General features: G+C 54.4%; 8 protein-coding genes across 8 annotated transcripts; 3 read left to right on the top strand and 5 right to left on the bottom strand.

Annotated features, from left to right (window-relative positions):
* Positions 1–1,781: 1,781 nt before the first annotated feature.
* PG997_004223 (uncharacterized protein) lies at positions 1,782–3,384 on the top strand (the record flags this gene model as incomplete). The annotated part of the gene is made up of 2 exons (XM_066808538.1): positions 1,782–2,605; positions 2,673–3,384. The coding sequence occupies 2 exons, from the start codon at positions 1,782–1,784 to the stop codon at positions 3,382–3,384; spliced, it is 1,536 nt and encodes a 511-aa protein (XP_066672156.1).
* Positions 3,385–3,990: 606 nt separating this feature from the next.
* On the top strand, positions 3,991–5,541 carry PG997_004222 (uncharacterized protein; the record flags this gene model as incomplete). The annotated part of the gene is made up of 6 exons (XM_066808537.1): positions 3,991–4,028; positions 4,090–4,150; positions 4,310–4,587; positions 4,648–4,906; positions 4,994–5,095; positions 5,341–5,541. 6 exons carry the CDS (start codon positions 3,991–3,993, stop codon positions 5,539–5,541), a joined length of 939 nt encoding a protein of 312 aa, XP_066672155.1.
* A 219-nt stretch (positions 5,542–5,760) lies between these two features.
* Positions 5,761–6,963, bottom strand: PG997_004221 (Clavaminate synthase-like protein; the record flags this gene model as incomplete). Its single annotated transcript, XM_066808536.1, has 1 exon — positions 5,761–6,963. The coding sequence occupies one exon, from the start codon at positions 6,961–6,963 to the stop codon at positions 5,761–5,763; it is 1,203 nt and encodes a 400-aa protein (XP_066672154.1).
* Positions 6,964–8,377: 1,414 nt separating this feature from the next.
* PG997_004220 (uncharacterized protein) lies at positions 8,378–8,778 on the bottom strand (the record flags this gene model as incomplete). Its single annotated transcript, XM_066808535.1, has 2 exons — positions 8,378–8,608; positions 8,638–8,778. 2 exons carry the CDS (start codon positions 8,776–8,778, stop codon positions 8,378–8,380), a joined length of 372 nt encoding a protein of 123 aa, XP_066672153.1.
* Positions 8,779–9,147: 369 nt separating this feature from the next.
* Positions 9,148–10,218, bottom strand: PG997_004219 (uncharacterized protein; the record flags this gene model as incomplete). The annotated part of the gene is made up of 3 exons (XM_066808534.1): positions 9,148–9,159; positions 9,190–10,080; positions 10,174–10,218. 3 exons carry the CDS (start codon positions 10,216–10,218, stop codon positions 9,148–9,150), a joined length of 948 nt encoding a protein of 315 aa, XP_066672152.1.
* A 645-nt stretch (positions 10,219–10,863) lies between these two features.
* On the bottom strand, positions 10,864–12,537 carry PG997_004218 (amino acid permease-domain-containing protein; the record flags this gene model as incomplete). Its single annotated transcript, XM_066808533.1, has 5 exons — positions 10,864–11,091; positions 11,181–11,397; positions 11,476–11,564; positions 11,636–12,360; positions 12,468–12,537. The coding sequence occupies 5 exons, from the start codon at positions 12,535–12,537 to the stop codon at positions 10,864–10,866; spliced, it is 1,329 nt and encodes a 442-aa protein (XP_066672151.1).
* A 58-nt stretch (positions 12,538–12,595) lies between these two features.
* PG997_004217 (amino acid permease-domain-containing protein) lies at positions 12,596–13,448 on the bottom strand (the record flags this gene model as incomplete). Its single annotated transcript, XM_066808532.1, has 3 exons — positions 12,596–12,758; positions 12,838–13,076; positions 13,167–13,448. The coding sequence occupies 3 exons, from the start codon at positions 13,446–13,448 to the stop codon at positions 12,596–12,598; spliced, it is 684 nt and encodes a 227-aa protein (XP_066672150.1).
* Positions 13,449–14,285: 837 nt separating this feature from the next.
* Positions 14,286–14,742, top strand: PG997_004216 (uncharacterized protein; the record flags this gene model as incomplete). Its single annotated transcript, XM_066808531.1, has 4 exons — positions 14,286–14,414; positions 14,473–14,520; positions 14,614–14,624; positions 14,724–14,742. 4 exons carry the CDS (start codon positions 14,286–14,288, stop codon positions 14,740–14,742), a joined length of 207 nt encoding a protein of 68 aa, XP_066672149.1.
* Between the last annotated feature and the right edge of the window lie 211 nt (positions 14,743–14,953).

The raw sequence follows: 14,953 nt of genomic DNA, 5'->3' as shown, positions 1-14,953 counted from the left end.
TAGATAAGGCCACTTGGCATTGATCGCCCGCGACCGCTTGGGAATAGCAAGTCGAAGGGGGTAGGCACCACCGTTCTCAAAGTGGCAATCGTCGCAAAACTGCAGCCAGGCTCCCAGGCCAATCAGGGAGTCACCACGAGATTGATCTGGCAGGTGTCATTGGGCATGGCCTCTCTATGGGCAGCAGGGCCCGCAAACCGGTTGTTATGGGATACCCCAGAGTCGAGGGAGGCAAGGGTGTGTGTGCGTGCGTGCGTGCGGCTTGTGGGTGGATATTGACTTGAGTAGCATACCGGAAGAGAGCACTTACAACAGACAAGCAGAGGTTTCGAGCGAAAGATAGAGTCATCAAGGGTCCCGTTGTTCCTGCCTCTAGATATGGTAGATGTTCAGAGATAGGCATGCAAACAGGCGGCGGAGAGAGAAAAACGCCCATGCGGGGGATCGACTTTTATCGAACGTATCACCTACGGTACTGCCTACGGTGTCTGTGTTGCAATGACAGATCGGACTTGGAAAAACAAAGCAAAAAGAAGAAGAAGAAAAGCCCTGTTCGCGGGCCATCCGAGGCCAATTAGAGGCCAACTTCATGCATTGCTATTGAGCTGCAGCGAGGACCCTGGGAATGTCTCGATAACGCAGGGAGGATAGTGGTTTGCATACTGAATGTGCCGTTCTTCCTGGGAAGTCCGGACGGCTGGTGCATACTACCAACCTGCGATTCAACTATCAGGGAAAACATAGATTGCTACAGAATAAAGGGGACTCTGCATGGACCAAAAAAGAATTGATGTTGTTATTTGACTTGGTGAAATGCCCACGATATGGTAGCAAGTAAGAAGTAACGTCCTGAAGCAAACCCTAGGTAGGTTTCCCTACCACAGACTCGGTGTTGGCCGCAATTGCTTTCACAACCGGACATGCCCGACGGCAAGAGGCCCGGTTTCACAGAATTTGCCTTTTGCCTTGCCTGAAATGCATTTTGCACGTACCCAGGCCTACCCATCCCCATACCTACCAGACATATAATGTATAGGTGTAGGTATACATAACATATATTCAGAGGACGTAAGATGCATGACATACCGCACCTGACCTTGACTCGTGAGCCCACTCCAGAGGCTGGATCTTGGCAGCTTGGCGTCTTGACCCAGTCCACAGTGCCCACCTACCTCCCTAGTGTCCCGCCAAATCACATGAAAACAAACTGCTGTTTAGGTACATACTACAACAGGTAGTAAACTACAGCCTGCAGTCATGTTTGCCAGTAGGCATTCAGCAAGCAACACTGAACAGACTGCATGTGGCCAAGTCAAGATGATGTAAGCGGGGGAACGCTAGCTGGGATGGGCAGCAGACGCCAGCCAATGGCGGCCCTTGGATTGGCACTTGGCGAACCCCGGACGGCTTCGATGGGAGCTTGGTCCAGCCCACTTGAGCCGAGGCATCTCTGAAGATATCCGAAACCAAGACCCTTTGGTGCTGCAGTAAGTACAATATGAGACAAACCCACGAGCTACCATCTGCAGTCGTAGATGCTCTTCTATCCCTTCCTTCGGTAATTTCAAAAGACTCCCTTCTAGTCTTCTAGTCTCTAGTCTTCTACCTTCTATCCTTCCAACTCCTTTCCCCCACCGAGCAAAACGTCGCGCTGTCCATCCTGAGCATCCAAGCGTCGTTCGATCCAGCCGCCTGACCTCCTGCCCCGTCTCGAACCCATCCCTTATTCCCACCCATCTTTCTGCTTTCGAACCCCCATTCCACAACAACACAACGCCGCAATGGCCAAAACATTCTCGCGCGACGAGGTCGCCAAACACAACACCGAGGAAGAGGTGTGGTTCGTCATCGACAGCAAGGTCTACGATGTGTCCGACTTCCTAGACGCCCACCCCGGTGGTGAGGCCGTTCTGCGCCAAGTGGCTGGCACCGATGCCACCGCCGCCTTCTACAACCTCCACCGGCAGGAGGTCCTGGAGAAGTATGAGGATCTCTGCATAGGCACTGTCCAGGGCGAGAAGCCGTCCGTCATCACAATGAAGCCTGGCGATCTGAGCCAAGTCCCGTACGCCGAGCCTCTGTGGCTTACGCCCGCTTTCAAGTCGCCCTACTACAACGACAGCCATCGCCGGTTGCAAAAGGCCATGCGCGTGTTCACCGACAACTACATCACACCCGAGGCGCAGGCTCGCGAAGCCGATGGCAAATACATCAGCCAGGAGCTGATCGACAGAATGTCCAAGGCCGGCATCTTACATATGCGACTGGGACCCGGCAAGCACCTACACGGCGTCGACCTGCTCGGCGGTGCCGTCAAGGGCGAGGAGTTTGATTACTTCCATGATTTGATCATGGGCCAGGAGGGCTGTCGCTCCAACGCTCGTGGTTTCCAAGACGGAAACATGGCCGGCATGGTCATCGGGCTGCCGTGTGTCATGAACTATATGAAGGATGAGAAGCGTAAGCAGGCCATCATGAACGAAGTCTTCAGTGGCAAGAAGAAGATTTGCTTGGCCATTACAGAGGCATTCGCTGGCTCGGATGTCGCTGGCCTGCGCACGACGGCTGTGAAAACACCCGATGGAAAGCACTACATTGTCAATGGGTATGTCATGCTCTCGGCTCCTTTCTTCTGCTGGAGAAGTGTCTACTAATCGCGTATATGTGTGCAGAACGAAGAAGTGGATTACGAACGGAGTGTTCTCCGATTACTTCGTCACCGGTGTAAAGACGGACAAGGGCTTGAGTGTTCTGTTGATTCCTCGCGGTGAGGGCATTGAGACCAAGCTCATCAAAACATCGTACAGTACTACTGCTGGCACAACCTACATTACATACGACAACGTCAAGGTGCCGGTGGAGAACCTCCTGGGCGAAGAGAACAAGGGCATCTACGTCATTCTGAGCAACTTCAACCACGAGCGATGGACAATGTCCTGCGGTACTATCCGAGGCATGCGGACAGTGGTCGAGGAGTGCTTGAAGTGGGCACACCAGCGAATCGTCTTCGGCAAGCGGCTGATTGACCAGCCTGTCATTCGACAGAAGTTGGCCAAAATGATTGCCCTTACGGAGAGCCACCAATCATGGCTCGAGACCATCACCTACCAGATGTGCAACATGCCGTACAAGGAGCAATCCAAGCACTTGGGCGGCCCCATTGGCCTCTTGAAGATGTCGGCAACTCGCGCTGCCCACGAGATCGCGGATGAGTCGGTCCAGATCTTCGGCGGCCGCGCCTTGACCCAGTCCGGCATGGGCCGTGTGATTGAGATGTTCCACAGGACGTATAAGTTTGACGCCATTCTGGGCGGTGCCGAGGAGGTTCTTGGTGATCTCGGCGTCAGACAAGCTATGGCCAAGATGCCCAAGGCTGTGTTGTAGATATGTGTGCATGATATGTATGGGCACCGGGAGCGGCGTTAAAGATATGCAGTGCCCCTTTCGTACTGCCGGGCTACGATAAACGTAGAGAATATGGGCCTTCGATAGAACGGAAAATTGACATGGCACTGGAATCTTTGCATGGTTTACGGCCCCTTTTGCCTGTATGTGACTGTGGCCCCCCCTTGCTCAAGTAAGCGAGATCTTAGATTCTAGATACACTTTATGACTGCCGGGTCCTGCAGGCCGGTCGTAGGCTGGGGGTTCCGATGCATCGGCAATAATCCAATGCCTCCAGACTTAATGTGTTGCTCCCCACACTTTGCCCCTCTTCTCCGGATTCTACGGCTTTGGGATCTCAGTGTGCCCAATAGCTGTATCCACGCCGGTCGAGTAGAGCCGCCAGGCGTCTACTAATGCCAAGTGGTGTAGTGTATGCGATTTTGGTACAATCAGTCTTGGGTTCCTCTACTATACGGAATCGAAGGTGGCGCCCGAGCGCTACATGATATATAATCATAAGAATATATATAGCCCTACTCGAACCGCGATCGTTGGCGTGGCCGTAAACTTGTCACCTCCTCGACTGCGAGCAAGCAAGCAAGCATGAGCACCGCCAAGACCTTCAACCCGAACACGGAGCCGTATGTCACTCCCGGAAAAAGGCTGAGGAACCTCATATCCCAAGAGGGCATATGTGTGCAGGCGCCGGGTGTATACGATGGTATCTGCGCGCGTGGCTATAGAGCAAGGATTCCAAGTCATGGTAAGTGAAGTGAATCTTTGTTCCTTCTCTATTGCATTTTTCTTCTTCTCCCTACATCTTGTAAAGAGGCAAGAACATATAATGCAGCCTCGTAGGTGAGAAAGGGGCTGGGTTGGGGGCTGACTGACAAACTGACATACTGACATATATCCAATCCAGTACCAATCCGGCGCCATGACGACGGCCGCACGCCTGGGCCGCGCGGACCTGGCCTTCGCGTCGCTCGCCGACTTTGCGGCGAACGCGCAGATGATTGCCCACCTCGACCCGCGCGTGCCGCTTGTGGCCGACGCCGACACGGGCTTCGGCGCCCCGCCCAACATCGCCCGCATGGTCCAGGTCTACCACCAGAGCGGCGTCGCGGGCTTCCACATCGAGGACCAGGTCGCCAACAAGCGGTGCGGGCACCTCAAGGGCAAGGCCGTGGTGGATATGGAGTAAGTTTTGATGCTGTCCCTTTCCCTTTAAGAGCGAGTCGTCTGTCTTGGTCGAAAGAGGAGGAGGAAAAAGAAGAAGACTAAGACCCGCCGCCGCCCCTTTGCTACAGGGGGTTGGGGGCGAGAGTTGGCAGTAGTAGTAGTAGTCATAACAGCAGCTGACTTGGTGGTTTTTTTGTTTGCTGGTTCTAGAACATGGAAGTCGAGAATACGCGCTTGTGTTATTGGTCGCGATACGATATATGGTGGCAGTGACATCGTCATCATCGCTCGGACAGATGCCATGGCGGTTGAAGGCTATGACGCGGCGCTCGAGAGAGTAAGTTCACGTGTTCCACACCCATCATTGGAGGACGGCGTGGCTTGAACCAGCTGGTTAACCATTGATTGTCGCTTTTGGCTGCAGCTCGTTGCCGCGCGAGAATGCGGAGCCGATATGGGTTTCTTGGAGGCCATCGAGACGGAAGAGCAGATCAAGAACGCTGTTAAGGTTCTAGCTCCAATGCCGGTACGCACCCCCCCTGTGTATATATATACTTGACTCGACCAGACCAGAAGCTGACTGGTTGACTCTGCGATAAGCTCATGATCAACTTCGTTTCAAGGGGTAAAACGCCATGGTTCCCGGTCGAGACATTAGGTGCCTGGGGTGTCAAGGTCAGTGTTGTTCAGCCAACCCCCTTACCAACATATATAATTGTCGACGTCGGCTGTATATAATGCTGTAGGCTAACTATAAGGCACCACATACAGCTTGCCATATATCCAGGACAGGCCGCCAAGTCAGTGTTGCATACAATCAAGGAGGCGTACCAGTGTCTCAGGGAGACGGGCAAGGACCATGCTGAGGCCAAGGGCTTGGATCCTCGGGGATTCTTTGACATCATGGGTCTGGAAGGGGAGATGGAAATCGATCGTCTCGCGGGCGGTGCTGATTTCTCCAATGGAGCCTAAGTAGGTACTTAGGTAGTGAGCAAGTAGCTCCAAACAGGAAAGAACTGCTCCAATGATCACAGCCTCCATAGTCGCTTCCCAAAGATGAGTCGTTTTTATATATGACGTTATTGTAAAAATGTTGCTCGCCATCATCACATAACTCTCATTACATAAGTATCGTTTCAACTCCGGGCATTTCATTGTTGTGCAGAACCTGGCTCTCCATGATTTAGTGGTCTACCGCCCACCCGCCGCCCGCTTCGCCAAGATCTCGGCCATATCATCCTTGGTCACCACCGGCTCCCACGGCCTGAAGTGCATCCCCATGACGTCCGCCTGCCGCCGCTCGTACGTCTTGAACTCCTCGGTGACGCTGCTGCCCCTCACGCCCCCGCGCACGGCGCCCGCCCGCACGTCGCCCCAGTACTCGGCCCACGCGGCGGGGAGGGCCTGGGAGGTCGGGATGGAGAGCCACAAGCGCAGCAGGTGGCGCTTGGCGTCCGGGTCCCCGTCGTCGTGGTCCTCGAAGCCGGTGCGCGAGTGCAGCGTCACGAAGCTGTTGAGCAGCTGCATGTCCCCGCGCTCGAGCTCCATCGAGTAGCAGTACGCGTCCGAGGGCATGATTTCGTCGAGCAGGTCGAGCGCCTCCTCCTGCGGCCGCGTCAGGCGCAGCACCTCGTCGGCGAAGTCGCGCTGCGCCGCCACCGTGTTCTTGCGGTTGGTGCGCGCGCAGAACAAGAGTTCTTCCGAGCTGCTGCCCGCCGCCACCTTCTGGCCGCCGCCGAAGATGGGGCACCGGTAAAAGGGCGGTTGCGAGCTGGGCTCCTGCGTGCCCTGGAAGCTGTGAAACCAGGCCTCGCCGTCCTCGAGGACGGGCAGCAGGTCCGGCCGGAGCTCGCGCACGCGGTCGCGTAGGGCGATGGAGCTCATGACCATGCTGGTGCCGCCGCTCTTGGCGGTGCGGCGGCAGAGCAGGGCGACGACATCGCAGGAGTCCTGGTGGAAGTCCAGCCCGGCGTTGGTGTTGTAGCCGCGGCCGCCCGGGGCCTTGTAGCTGCCGCCCGCGTCGCGTACGTCGTTGATGACCTCGCTGGCCCGGTTCTGAGGGCGCGCCACGCCCATGTATAGACCCATGCCCCAGTAGGCCACGCGCAGGTCCGGCTCGGTCCACTCGTCGGTCGGGAACCCTTTTACCAGGCACATGCCCCATCGGCCCTGAGTCGTAGCGACGGCCCGCTCCAGCGCGCGGCGCGAGGCGTCGGGGAGGGGGAAGTCGGCCTGCTCCATGTCCAGCAGGGGCTTGCTCGCCTTGTGGGCATGCTCCATGGCGATGCGAAACCCTTCCACCTCGTCCGGTGTCAGACGCAAGATCCATGTGGTATCTTTGCGGACATCCTCCGCCTTCCAAGCCTGTGGGCCTTCTGGCGCTGCAATGGCCATTTTCAACAAACAGGGCTTTGATGCACTTACAAGAAGTCGTCTCCAAGTAACGGTTTCATGTTTGCGATCCAATATCGTAGATCTCAGGTAAGCTGTACCTCCTATATATGCCGAAGCGTCATTGCCTAGTTGGGTAACACAGCAGCTCGTAGCCGTGGTTCTGGCCCGGATTTGGCGGATTCTCAATACCGGGAGCGGCGGGGTTGGAGCGTACACATTCTGTGGTGGTGTTAAAGCGCGGCTGCCAGCATGCGATCGGCAAATCAGTGGCAAACCCCATACGCAGATAGGGGCCCCCGAAAAGCCGGCGGACACGTTCGGAACCCGCAACCCACGTACATTGAGCTATGTCAGACTACCTGTATGTACCCAGTACCCGCCTCCAATTGCAGGCAGTCAGCAGAGTATCCAGCCGGGGTCTATTCCATCCATGAAGGTCTGTCGTCTGTCCTACCTTGCATCCAAAAAAAAAACGAACCGATAGGAGAAACAAGCAGCTGGGACACAGCGCATTACGCCAGTCCCAACATCAAGGGCTCATCTAAGCCATACAATACTATTTGCATGTTCGCTAATCATCGCAGAGCAAGTACAGCACATTAGTCAGCATATGAACTTTGGGCTCGACTTGATTTTCCTCAATTCAAACTATAAGTCCACTATAGGGGTAAAGAGGTCAAAAAAGTCAAACGACCCGACTCCGGTCCCCGTGCCATCAAAAGTATCCAACGGTGTCATGTTCGGCATGCAGTGCGAATGCAAAGACGTGATCCATTGCCCAGCCCTGGACCATGTTAGCTTCTACCAGCCTAACGTAACGAGTATGCACTTGAGGTGGGAAGACGGACTCTGACCCGGCCAAAATGGGGTTTCTCAAGATGATGTTTCGTGTTGAGGTCGAGATATGGTGGACCGACTTGTTGATGCTTGCTACGTTCACGACGCTCTGTGCCGTTCAGAGAGAGAGTTAGCATTGATGGACCACGTTTAACTTACTTGGCTGGCCTATATCATACCTGTTCCATTATCTCAAGCCACACCCGTAGCCTGGTGAGAGCGTCGAGTTGAATGTCTAGGCTGCTGGCTTCTAACAGTATGATGTCGAAGCTCCTGCCGGTCATCATGTAAGTGCTCGGTGCTCGGTGCTCTACTGGGTGCCAATACAGAATTCCACTTACGCTGCCACAAATGACGAATACATAGCGACATATGTCATACGTGTGCCGAATGTTTGGGTGTAGCTGACAGCCATCTGGTTGGCTGTGATGCTATGTTCCAGGCAGGTCCCAACATGCCCAGCCGCCGTGGCAATGTCGTCGCGGCTGAGAGTGATACGGAAGAGTAGAATGCTCGAAGCATGATAAAGCATCCTGAAAAATGTCAGCCGGTGTGTGCCAAGACATATCCTCACGACTTACTGCAGCATGAAGATCCAGGGCGGCGGTGGCGGCTGGGTGGGGTTGAACTTCATAGTGTCTGGTACAGACTTCCACATGTTATCTAGGCGTTGGCGGGCTCGTGCAATGGAACCCATTCTCTGGCGTGGGTTGAGAGCACTCTCTGAGCTATACAGCTCGACGATAATGTCATGAAGTATCTGGATATCAACTCCCATGGTCAGCCAAGAGTGGTCTGCAGTGAGAAGCTATGAGAGACATGGTTGCTTTGACTTACCAGACACAGGCTGGCCAAGAAACGGAAGGCCGCCACACGTCGTTTGGGATGGTAGACGTAATTCACCAGTGCCGCTGGGCAGTTCAGAGGGTCAACATAGTAAGCCGTCCACGGGCCCTCGTCATCGTCGAAAGCAGCCATGCTAGATGGATCACGCCCACGCCGCGGCGCAAACGTTGGCTCACGGCCCATGGCAAGCGACATGGCCCTACGCGAGCTAGTAAGCAACGGGAGTCGTAGCATGGGAGCGAAGTTCTTGGACAAAAGTGATATACTATTACTTACTTATCCCAAACGAAAGCAGACCAGAACAGCCTGTCTCGAGTTGCCCGGTCTTCATAAGAGAGGTCCGAAACACCTGCCACTTTTTCAGGGGCGAGATGGATACCGAGCTATACAAGTTTAGATGCCCAGTCTTGATGATGCTGCATGACGAGTGTAGCAAACCCACATCGTGAATCATTCGAAACGCCTGTGATAGGGACTTAGTACATCCTCGTGATATATTGCTTATAGCATTGTCTCTCGGGTATTGGACACAGTAGGACTTACCAGGCCGGCGTGGTTCCATCCCTGGCTCACATTGCCTGCCGCACACTCCCTCCCAGAAAGAAGCAGTAGACCTTGGATAGTCGTAATCTTGGTCGGGCCTTCCATTTCCTTTGCCAGGTACTCCTTGGCCAATTGAGAGAACAGCGCTTCTTGAGTGATTCGCTCTTCATGGTCCAGACCGTCGATCTTACTGGTCGCTGAAGTGTACATGGCCATGAGCAGAAACTCGGAGAACATGGGGCCTCCTAATGCCATGTCGCGCATGAAGATGGAACGATCGATGATGTTGAAGACGGAGTAGCAAAAGTAGTAGTCGAGGAGAGCATCGCCTAGCTTCGGGGCGACGGAGATGTGTTTGGATGCCGCGAGGGCCTGCAGGATGCGGCAGTATTGTGGATCGTCCGTCATGCCGGGTGGGATGGGTGATGATGCCTGGGGCGGGGCTTCGCTCGCGACATTCGGGCCCCTGATCCAGCTCGTGAGGCCGTGGTACGTCACGTTGCCCGATGCATCTACCGTCAAGCGGTACTTGGCCCCTTCGTCCGTCTCGGCCGGACTATTGGCCACTTGGGCGCTCGTTTGCGACGCAACGGTCGCCGGCGGTGAGCCCTGCGCAGAGGGAGTTCCTGGTAGGCTGCTCCAGCCCTGACCAGGTGCCAAGTCGAGTCTCTCCTCCATCTGCCTCATCCTTTCCTCCATGCGGACCATTCTGTCCGCTAACTCGGCAACACTGGGCTCAGACGACTTCTTGGAGCTGGTCGACGTTTTTGAATTCTGGAGCCGACGCAGCGGGCGAGCCGGTGCCGGGACCTGGCACTCTTCGTGGGTATCCTTGCAGCCGCCACAACGAGGCCTTTGGCCGTCGCAGGAGACTTTTTTCTCGCGACATGCCTGGTGGCGGGATATGTGGTCAGTCAACAGCCCGTCTGTGCCCCAACATGGCCCTCAGTTGGGAGATATAAGGGTGGAGGGGCTGCTGCTCACCAAGCAAGAGACGCCGTAAGGGCGCTTGCGCTTCTCGCCGGCCATACTCATACTGATTCAACCTATGGCGTCGTTGGTCCATCTATCTCCATCTCATTTTTTCAAGCAGAAGCGGTTTTTCGACAAAGACGAAGGAGGGAAGAGAAGGCCATGTCGCTCTCGCAGCGCCGATGATCGCCAGCCAATACACCCTATCATCCCGGTCCTGATAGGCCCCGGGTGACGCCCCAATATCGATCCGGGGTAGTTGATACAGATTCTCCACTCCCCTCTCTCCACCTTGATGACATGAGCTTCAAACCCCGACCCGACGGACTGGGTGCTTTCTGACGCGTAGAACAACCTGTAGCAGCCTGCCACGATGTTACAGAGCATCTGTCACTCACAATTATGAAACGGTGGTCGTTACCCAGCCCACACGACATATGATGGCTGCGCTTTCTGCAGTATCGCAGGTGTTATGTTATATACCCTGGTCCTTGGTCCTGCAACCGAGCGCCGAGGTAGGCAAGTACATAGATCATATCATACCCATGCCGCCCAAGGCATAGCACCTTGGCGTCTGCGACTATCCCTTGCCATTCAGCAAGGACATACCACACCAGGAAAATTACCGAAGGATGCCAGCCGATAGGTACACTACAATGACCTATATTAACACCAACCACATGCATATCCCGTTCAAGAAAATCAATCGTTCCCTCCCACGTACGCCGGGATACATATGTGAACTATAAATGCCCCCCAAAGGTTCCAGATTGACGGCGGATCGGGCCTTTCGTCGACGCCCCTGAAGCGAGCTTCGTGCAAGTTTCTGATCTTGATAATCACTTTATCCGAGTTCGACAGATCGACCAAACTCCATTTCGCCCCGCGGATTAGCTTCAAGAGAGCCCACAGGCCGATGAAACAGATGACCTGGAGAGACAATGTATCAGCGTTACCAGTACAGAGGAAGGGGAAAAACGCAGGGCAATGGTGATGCGGGTCCCCGGCAACATTCTTACCGCCATGTACGAAGACAAGAAAGGCTCGGCCTTCCAACCGATCCACTGAGGCGTGCCATTGGATACCACGAGGATGAAGAGACATCCTGCAAGCGACGCATAGGCCGTCACCGGCTGCAGCGAGCTACGATAGGGGTAGTCGTTCGGGCTGTCCACATCCCAGCGCCGGACCTGGGAGATCTTCTGGGCCTTCAAGACCTTTCGGTGGCGGTAGATGCTGGCGGAATTCTTGTTTCAGCTCTGAAAATGCCTTCCAATGGCTTGGGAGCTCAGAATGGAAGGGGCTGCTGCTTACCAATGGTAGAAACGGATAAAGGCCCAGCATTCGCAGGCCCATACGATGATGACGCCAACGGACCCCATCTCTGTCAGCACCTCGACAAACTATTTTGGACAAGTGAGCAACGGTTTCACGCATCTTAGCTCTTCTAAAGGGGCGTGTATAATAAACCTACCTTGCCAATGCCGGTACTATCAACAAGATGTAGGAACGGTATCCAGCAGAATGCCAAAGCGGAGAGCACCATGGCCCGCATTGGTACTTTGCGTTTGTTGGTCTTGCCGAAGTAGGCAAAGACGCGCAAATGCCACGGCTGGCCAGGGCCATCGTCCAGGCGACTGGTGAGCGCAAACAGGCTTCTCGAGGCTACATATAGATTGGTGCTTGCGCAAGTCAGCGCTGTGAAGATCAAGAAGGCGTTGATGCAGTTCGCCAACGGGGTATTGATGCCCTTGGCGATAGCCACAAAAGCAGATTGCGTATTGTTAGTACCAATTGCTTCGGACTGTGGATTATCAGGGCCGCTGGTTTCAGGGTCCCCCTGTGTCCAGCTGAGCCGTGGGAGCTGCGGGTCATTCCACTTAATGTTGAAGGAAACCAGGAGTCCGCCAATGGTGTAGGCGACCGTAGCCAGGAGGGAGATGTAGATGGAAGAGAACTTGATGGTTCGCCCGATGAGCGTCTCGCTCAGAGATGTGTGGCTGAGATCTGTGCTGGCACGCCGATCTTCGGTTTTGGGCCACCGAACCTCCAAGGCGCTTGCCGCGACAATCTCGACACCGACGTAGGCGAAAGCCGCTATGGACAGGCAGATGAGGAATGCTTCAATCCAGTGGTGGGCAGCCTTTTCATCTCTTGGTGTAGGATTGGCCCAGTCTGTCCCCTTATCAGCGGTTATCCCTGATGCTACGGTGGTAGTTTGACCGACATTGCGTTCCTAGGGGCTTGTCCGAACCAACTGGCAGAGTCAGAACACAGTCAAGGGGTTTTCTATACCATACACTCACCACCGGTATTAACCACTATCATCGCCACCATAATCACGACGAAGAAGGTTATCTTGAATGCGCCGAACATCACTTCGAGGAATCCATATACCTAGCCACTCATTAGCACTCCATTTGCTCCGCGCGAGCTATCCTCTTCGTACCTCAATGTTGGTAGCGTTTATGATAATCATGATGAGAGGAAGAAGAAGGAAGATGACTATCGCCTGTAAGACTTTGTTGGTAGACCAAAATTCGGTCTCCGCTGCGGTAGTTACAACCAGGGCGGAGAATGAGACCGAATAGGTATACCTACAGAGCGTCGGCAGCGTATTGGTCAGCACAAACACCGACAATGAAATCAGTCATGTCATTTGAAGTAGGGACTCACCAGTATGCGAGACCAACTGCTATGCCCAGCTCTACATCCACGAACTCGCTCACATAGACTGGCAACGCGCCCGGGATCGGCCATATACACAGCATCTCGGTAATGCATTGCATAACGCCAAAGGCGAGGAGCCCGACAAGCAGAAAAGACAACAATACAGCTAATGGACCACCCAACTCGAGAATCTGGCCGCATCGCCAGTATAGGCCCGAACCCAAGGTGCCATTGATAGTGATCATCTAGTGAAAATTAGCCATTTGGGTGCAGCAGTGGCCCATCTCTACCGCTTGCGAATAGGGGGGATTCAGGTGATCTAACGTTAGACTTACAAACAAATGAATGCCATGAAGGCGCCGTCTCACAGTCCTGTCGAGGTTTGCTTTCTCAACGACGACTTTCTCTGGATGGCGTGTGATGGCATTGCTGTCTGGCTCCCTGGAGCTGTCGCTGTTCTTGGGGGTTGGTGTTTTGGCTATACTGTCTGAGCCCTCCAATTGCGTTTCATCCGGGGTCTCAAATGGCTGCAGTGGTATGCCTTGAATTATAGAAGCACCTGCATGCGTTGTGTTCTGTGATCTCGGAAACCAATCCGGTATCCAATCGTCCTGCATGCTTATTGCCTAGTTGCTTAATCTTGGTGCGACAATGGCGAATCGTCCACTAATTTTGCTGGGAAGAGAGAAATGCGATTCGACAGAGGTCGGAAGTCCGAGTATGCCTATGTAGACATGAATGGATAAGTAAGTAGGTAGTGTTGAATTGAGAGATTGCCCTGCTCGTACATTAATTGGGCGGGAACACAATGACCATAGCCCGCCTCATCAGTCTCTGGATTCCTCGAGGCCTCTCAGGGAGTGAGCCAAAGCGGCTGGCTTACCGAAACAGTCCACCGGAGGCTGGCAGCAAGATGGAATTTGTTCCGTTTCCTGCCTGCTTACCTACTGTCGAAGACCAATCACGACCGGCTGTGCAGCCCTCGCAGCCCTCGCAGCGGCCCAGCTGAACCGCCCGTACAGGCAGGTGCGACCACACCACACCCTATGGCGCTTCTCTTCGCTTCGCTTCGGTCGCCCAGAGGTACAGCCCAGCCTGCTTGCACTATGTAGGTAGGTAGGTAAGTGTAAGTATTTGGTGACCTGGCAGCAGCAGCCCAATTCCGCAGTGACGACTGTACTGTAAATCGTAAATGGGGAGTCACGGGTCATCTGCGTCTTGGTGTTTCCTGCCTGCCTGAAAAGCGGCTGCCTCATTCGCTTCCATAAGAAACATGCGTCGGGTAGCTGGTTGAAAGTCGCTGATTTCGAGTTGTCCAACACTCTTCACTTATTAGACCACCAAATATTACCAGACCTCGTTTGTTTGTTCCATAACGATACTCACCTATATACTTTATAGGGTTATAGCTATATACTCACCCATTGCATCGGCCCAAAGAACTGCAAGTGCCGATGACAGACAAGCAGGCAAAGCCCGCCGAGCCGGTTACGCAAAATGCGACCACCCGGTACCTGAAGAAAGAGAGCCTCCAGAAGTTGCTCGAGAGGCTTTTCCCGGGCCAAACAGATTTCAAGATCCGGGTACGAGGCATTCCTTGCGTGTTTGCTTTCTTGCATGCTGACTCCAGACGGGCCGCAGTTAAAGGAGGACCAGTGGTCCTTCACGGCACCGACGGTGGTGAAAGAAGTAAGTATGCCTCGGCCGCGTGCAACCATAAGACATCATTGCATTCTTCTGCGGCTGAGTTACTGACTACTCGTTTGTCCCCCAATCGAACAGGAATACATTGAGTAAGTGCATCTCTTCCCCTCTTGGTCCTCATAGGGCCCTTCGTGGGCGGCAATGACGCTCGGTACTCCCGGTGTGATGGCTGACCATGTCGTTTGCAGCGGCATCCGAGACGATTGATCAGGACTTCAAATGGGAGGGGAGGGTGAGCATGCGGGATGCAAATTAGCGTAGGCGCAGGGGAGGCGCAGCGCAGCCATTGGCAGATTGAGGGGGGGCTGTCGTGCCAGTTTGTACAGTTTAGGGGACTTTGCAAGTGTGCCCAGTGAGCTGGGCAGAATATTTCCGCGGGGTTGAGACAGTTTCTTTTCTCCTGTCAGCTTTCACTCAT

Source organism: Apiospora hydei (assembly GCF_038363865.1).
Source record: "Apiospora hydei strain CBS 114990 chromosome Unknown utg000004l_segment0_segment0, whole genome shotgun sequence".
NCBI lineage: Eukaryota > Fungi > Ascomycota > Sordariomycetes > Amphisphaeriales > Apiosporaceae > Apiospora > Apiospora hydei.
The sequence above is the reverse complement of the archived record's forward strand: the minus strand, read 5'-3'. Positions and strand labels throughout refer to the sequence as shown.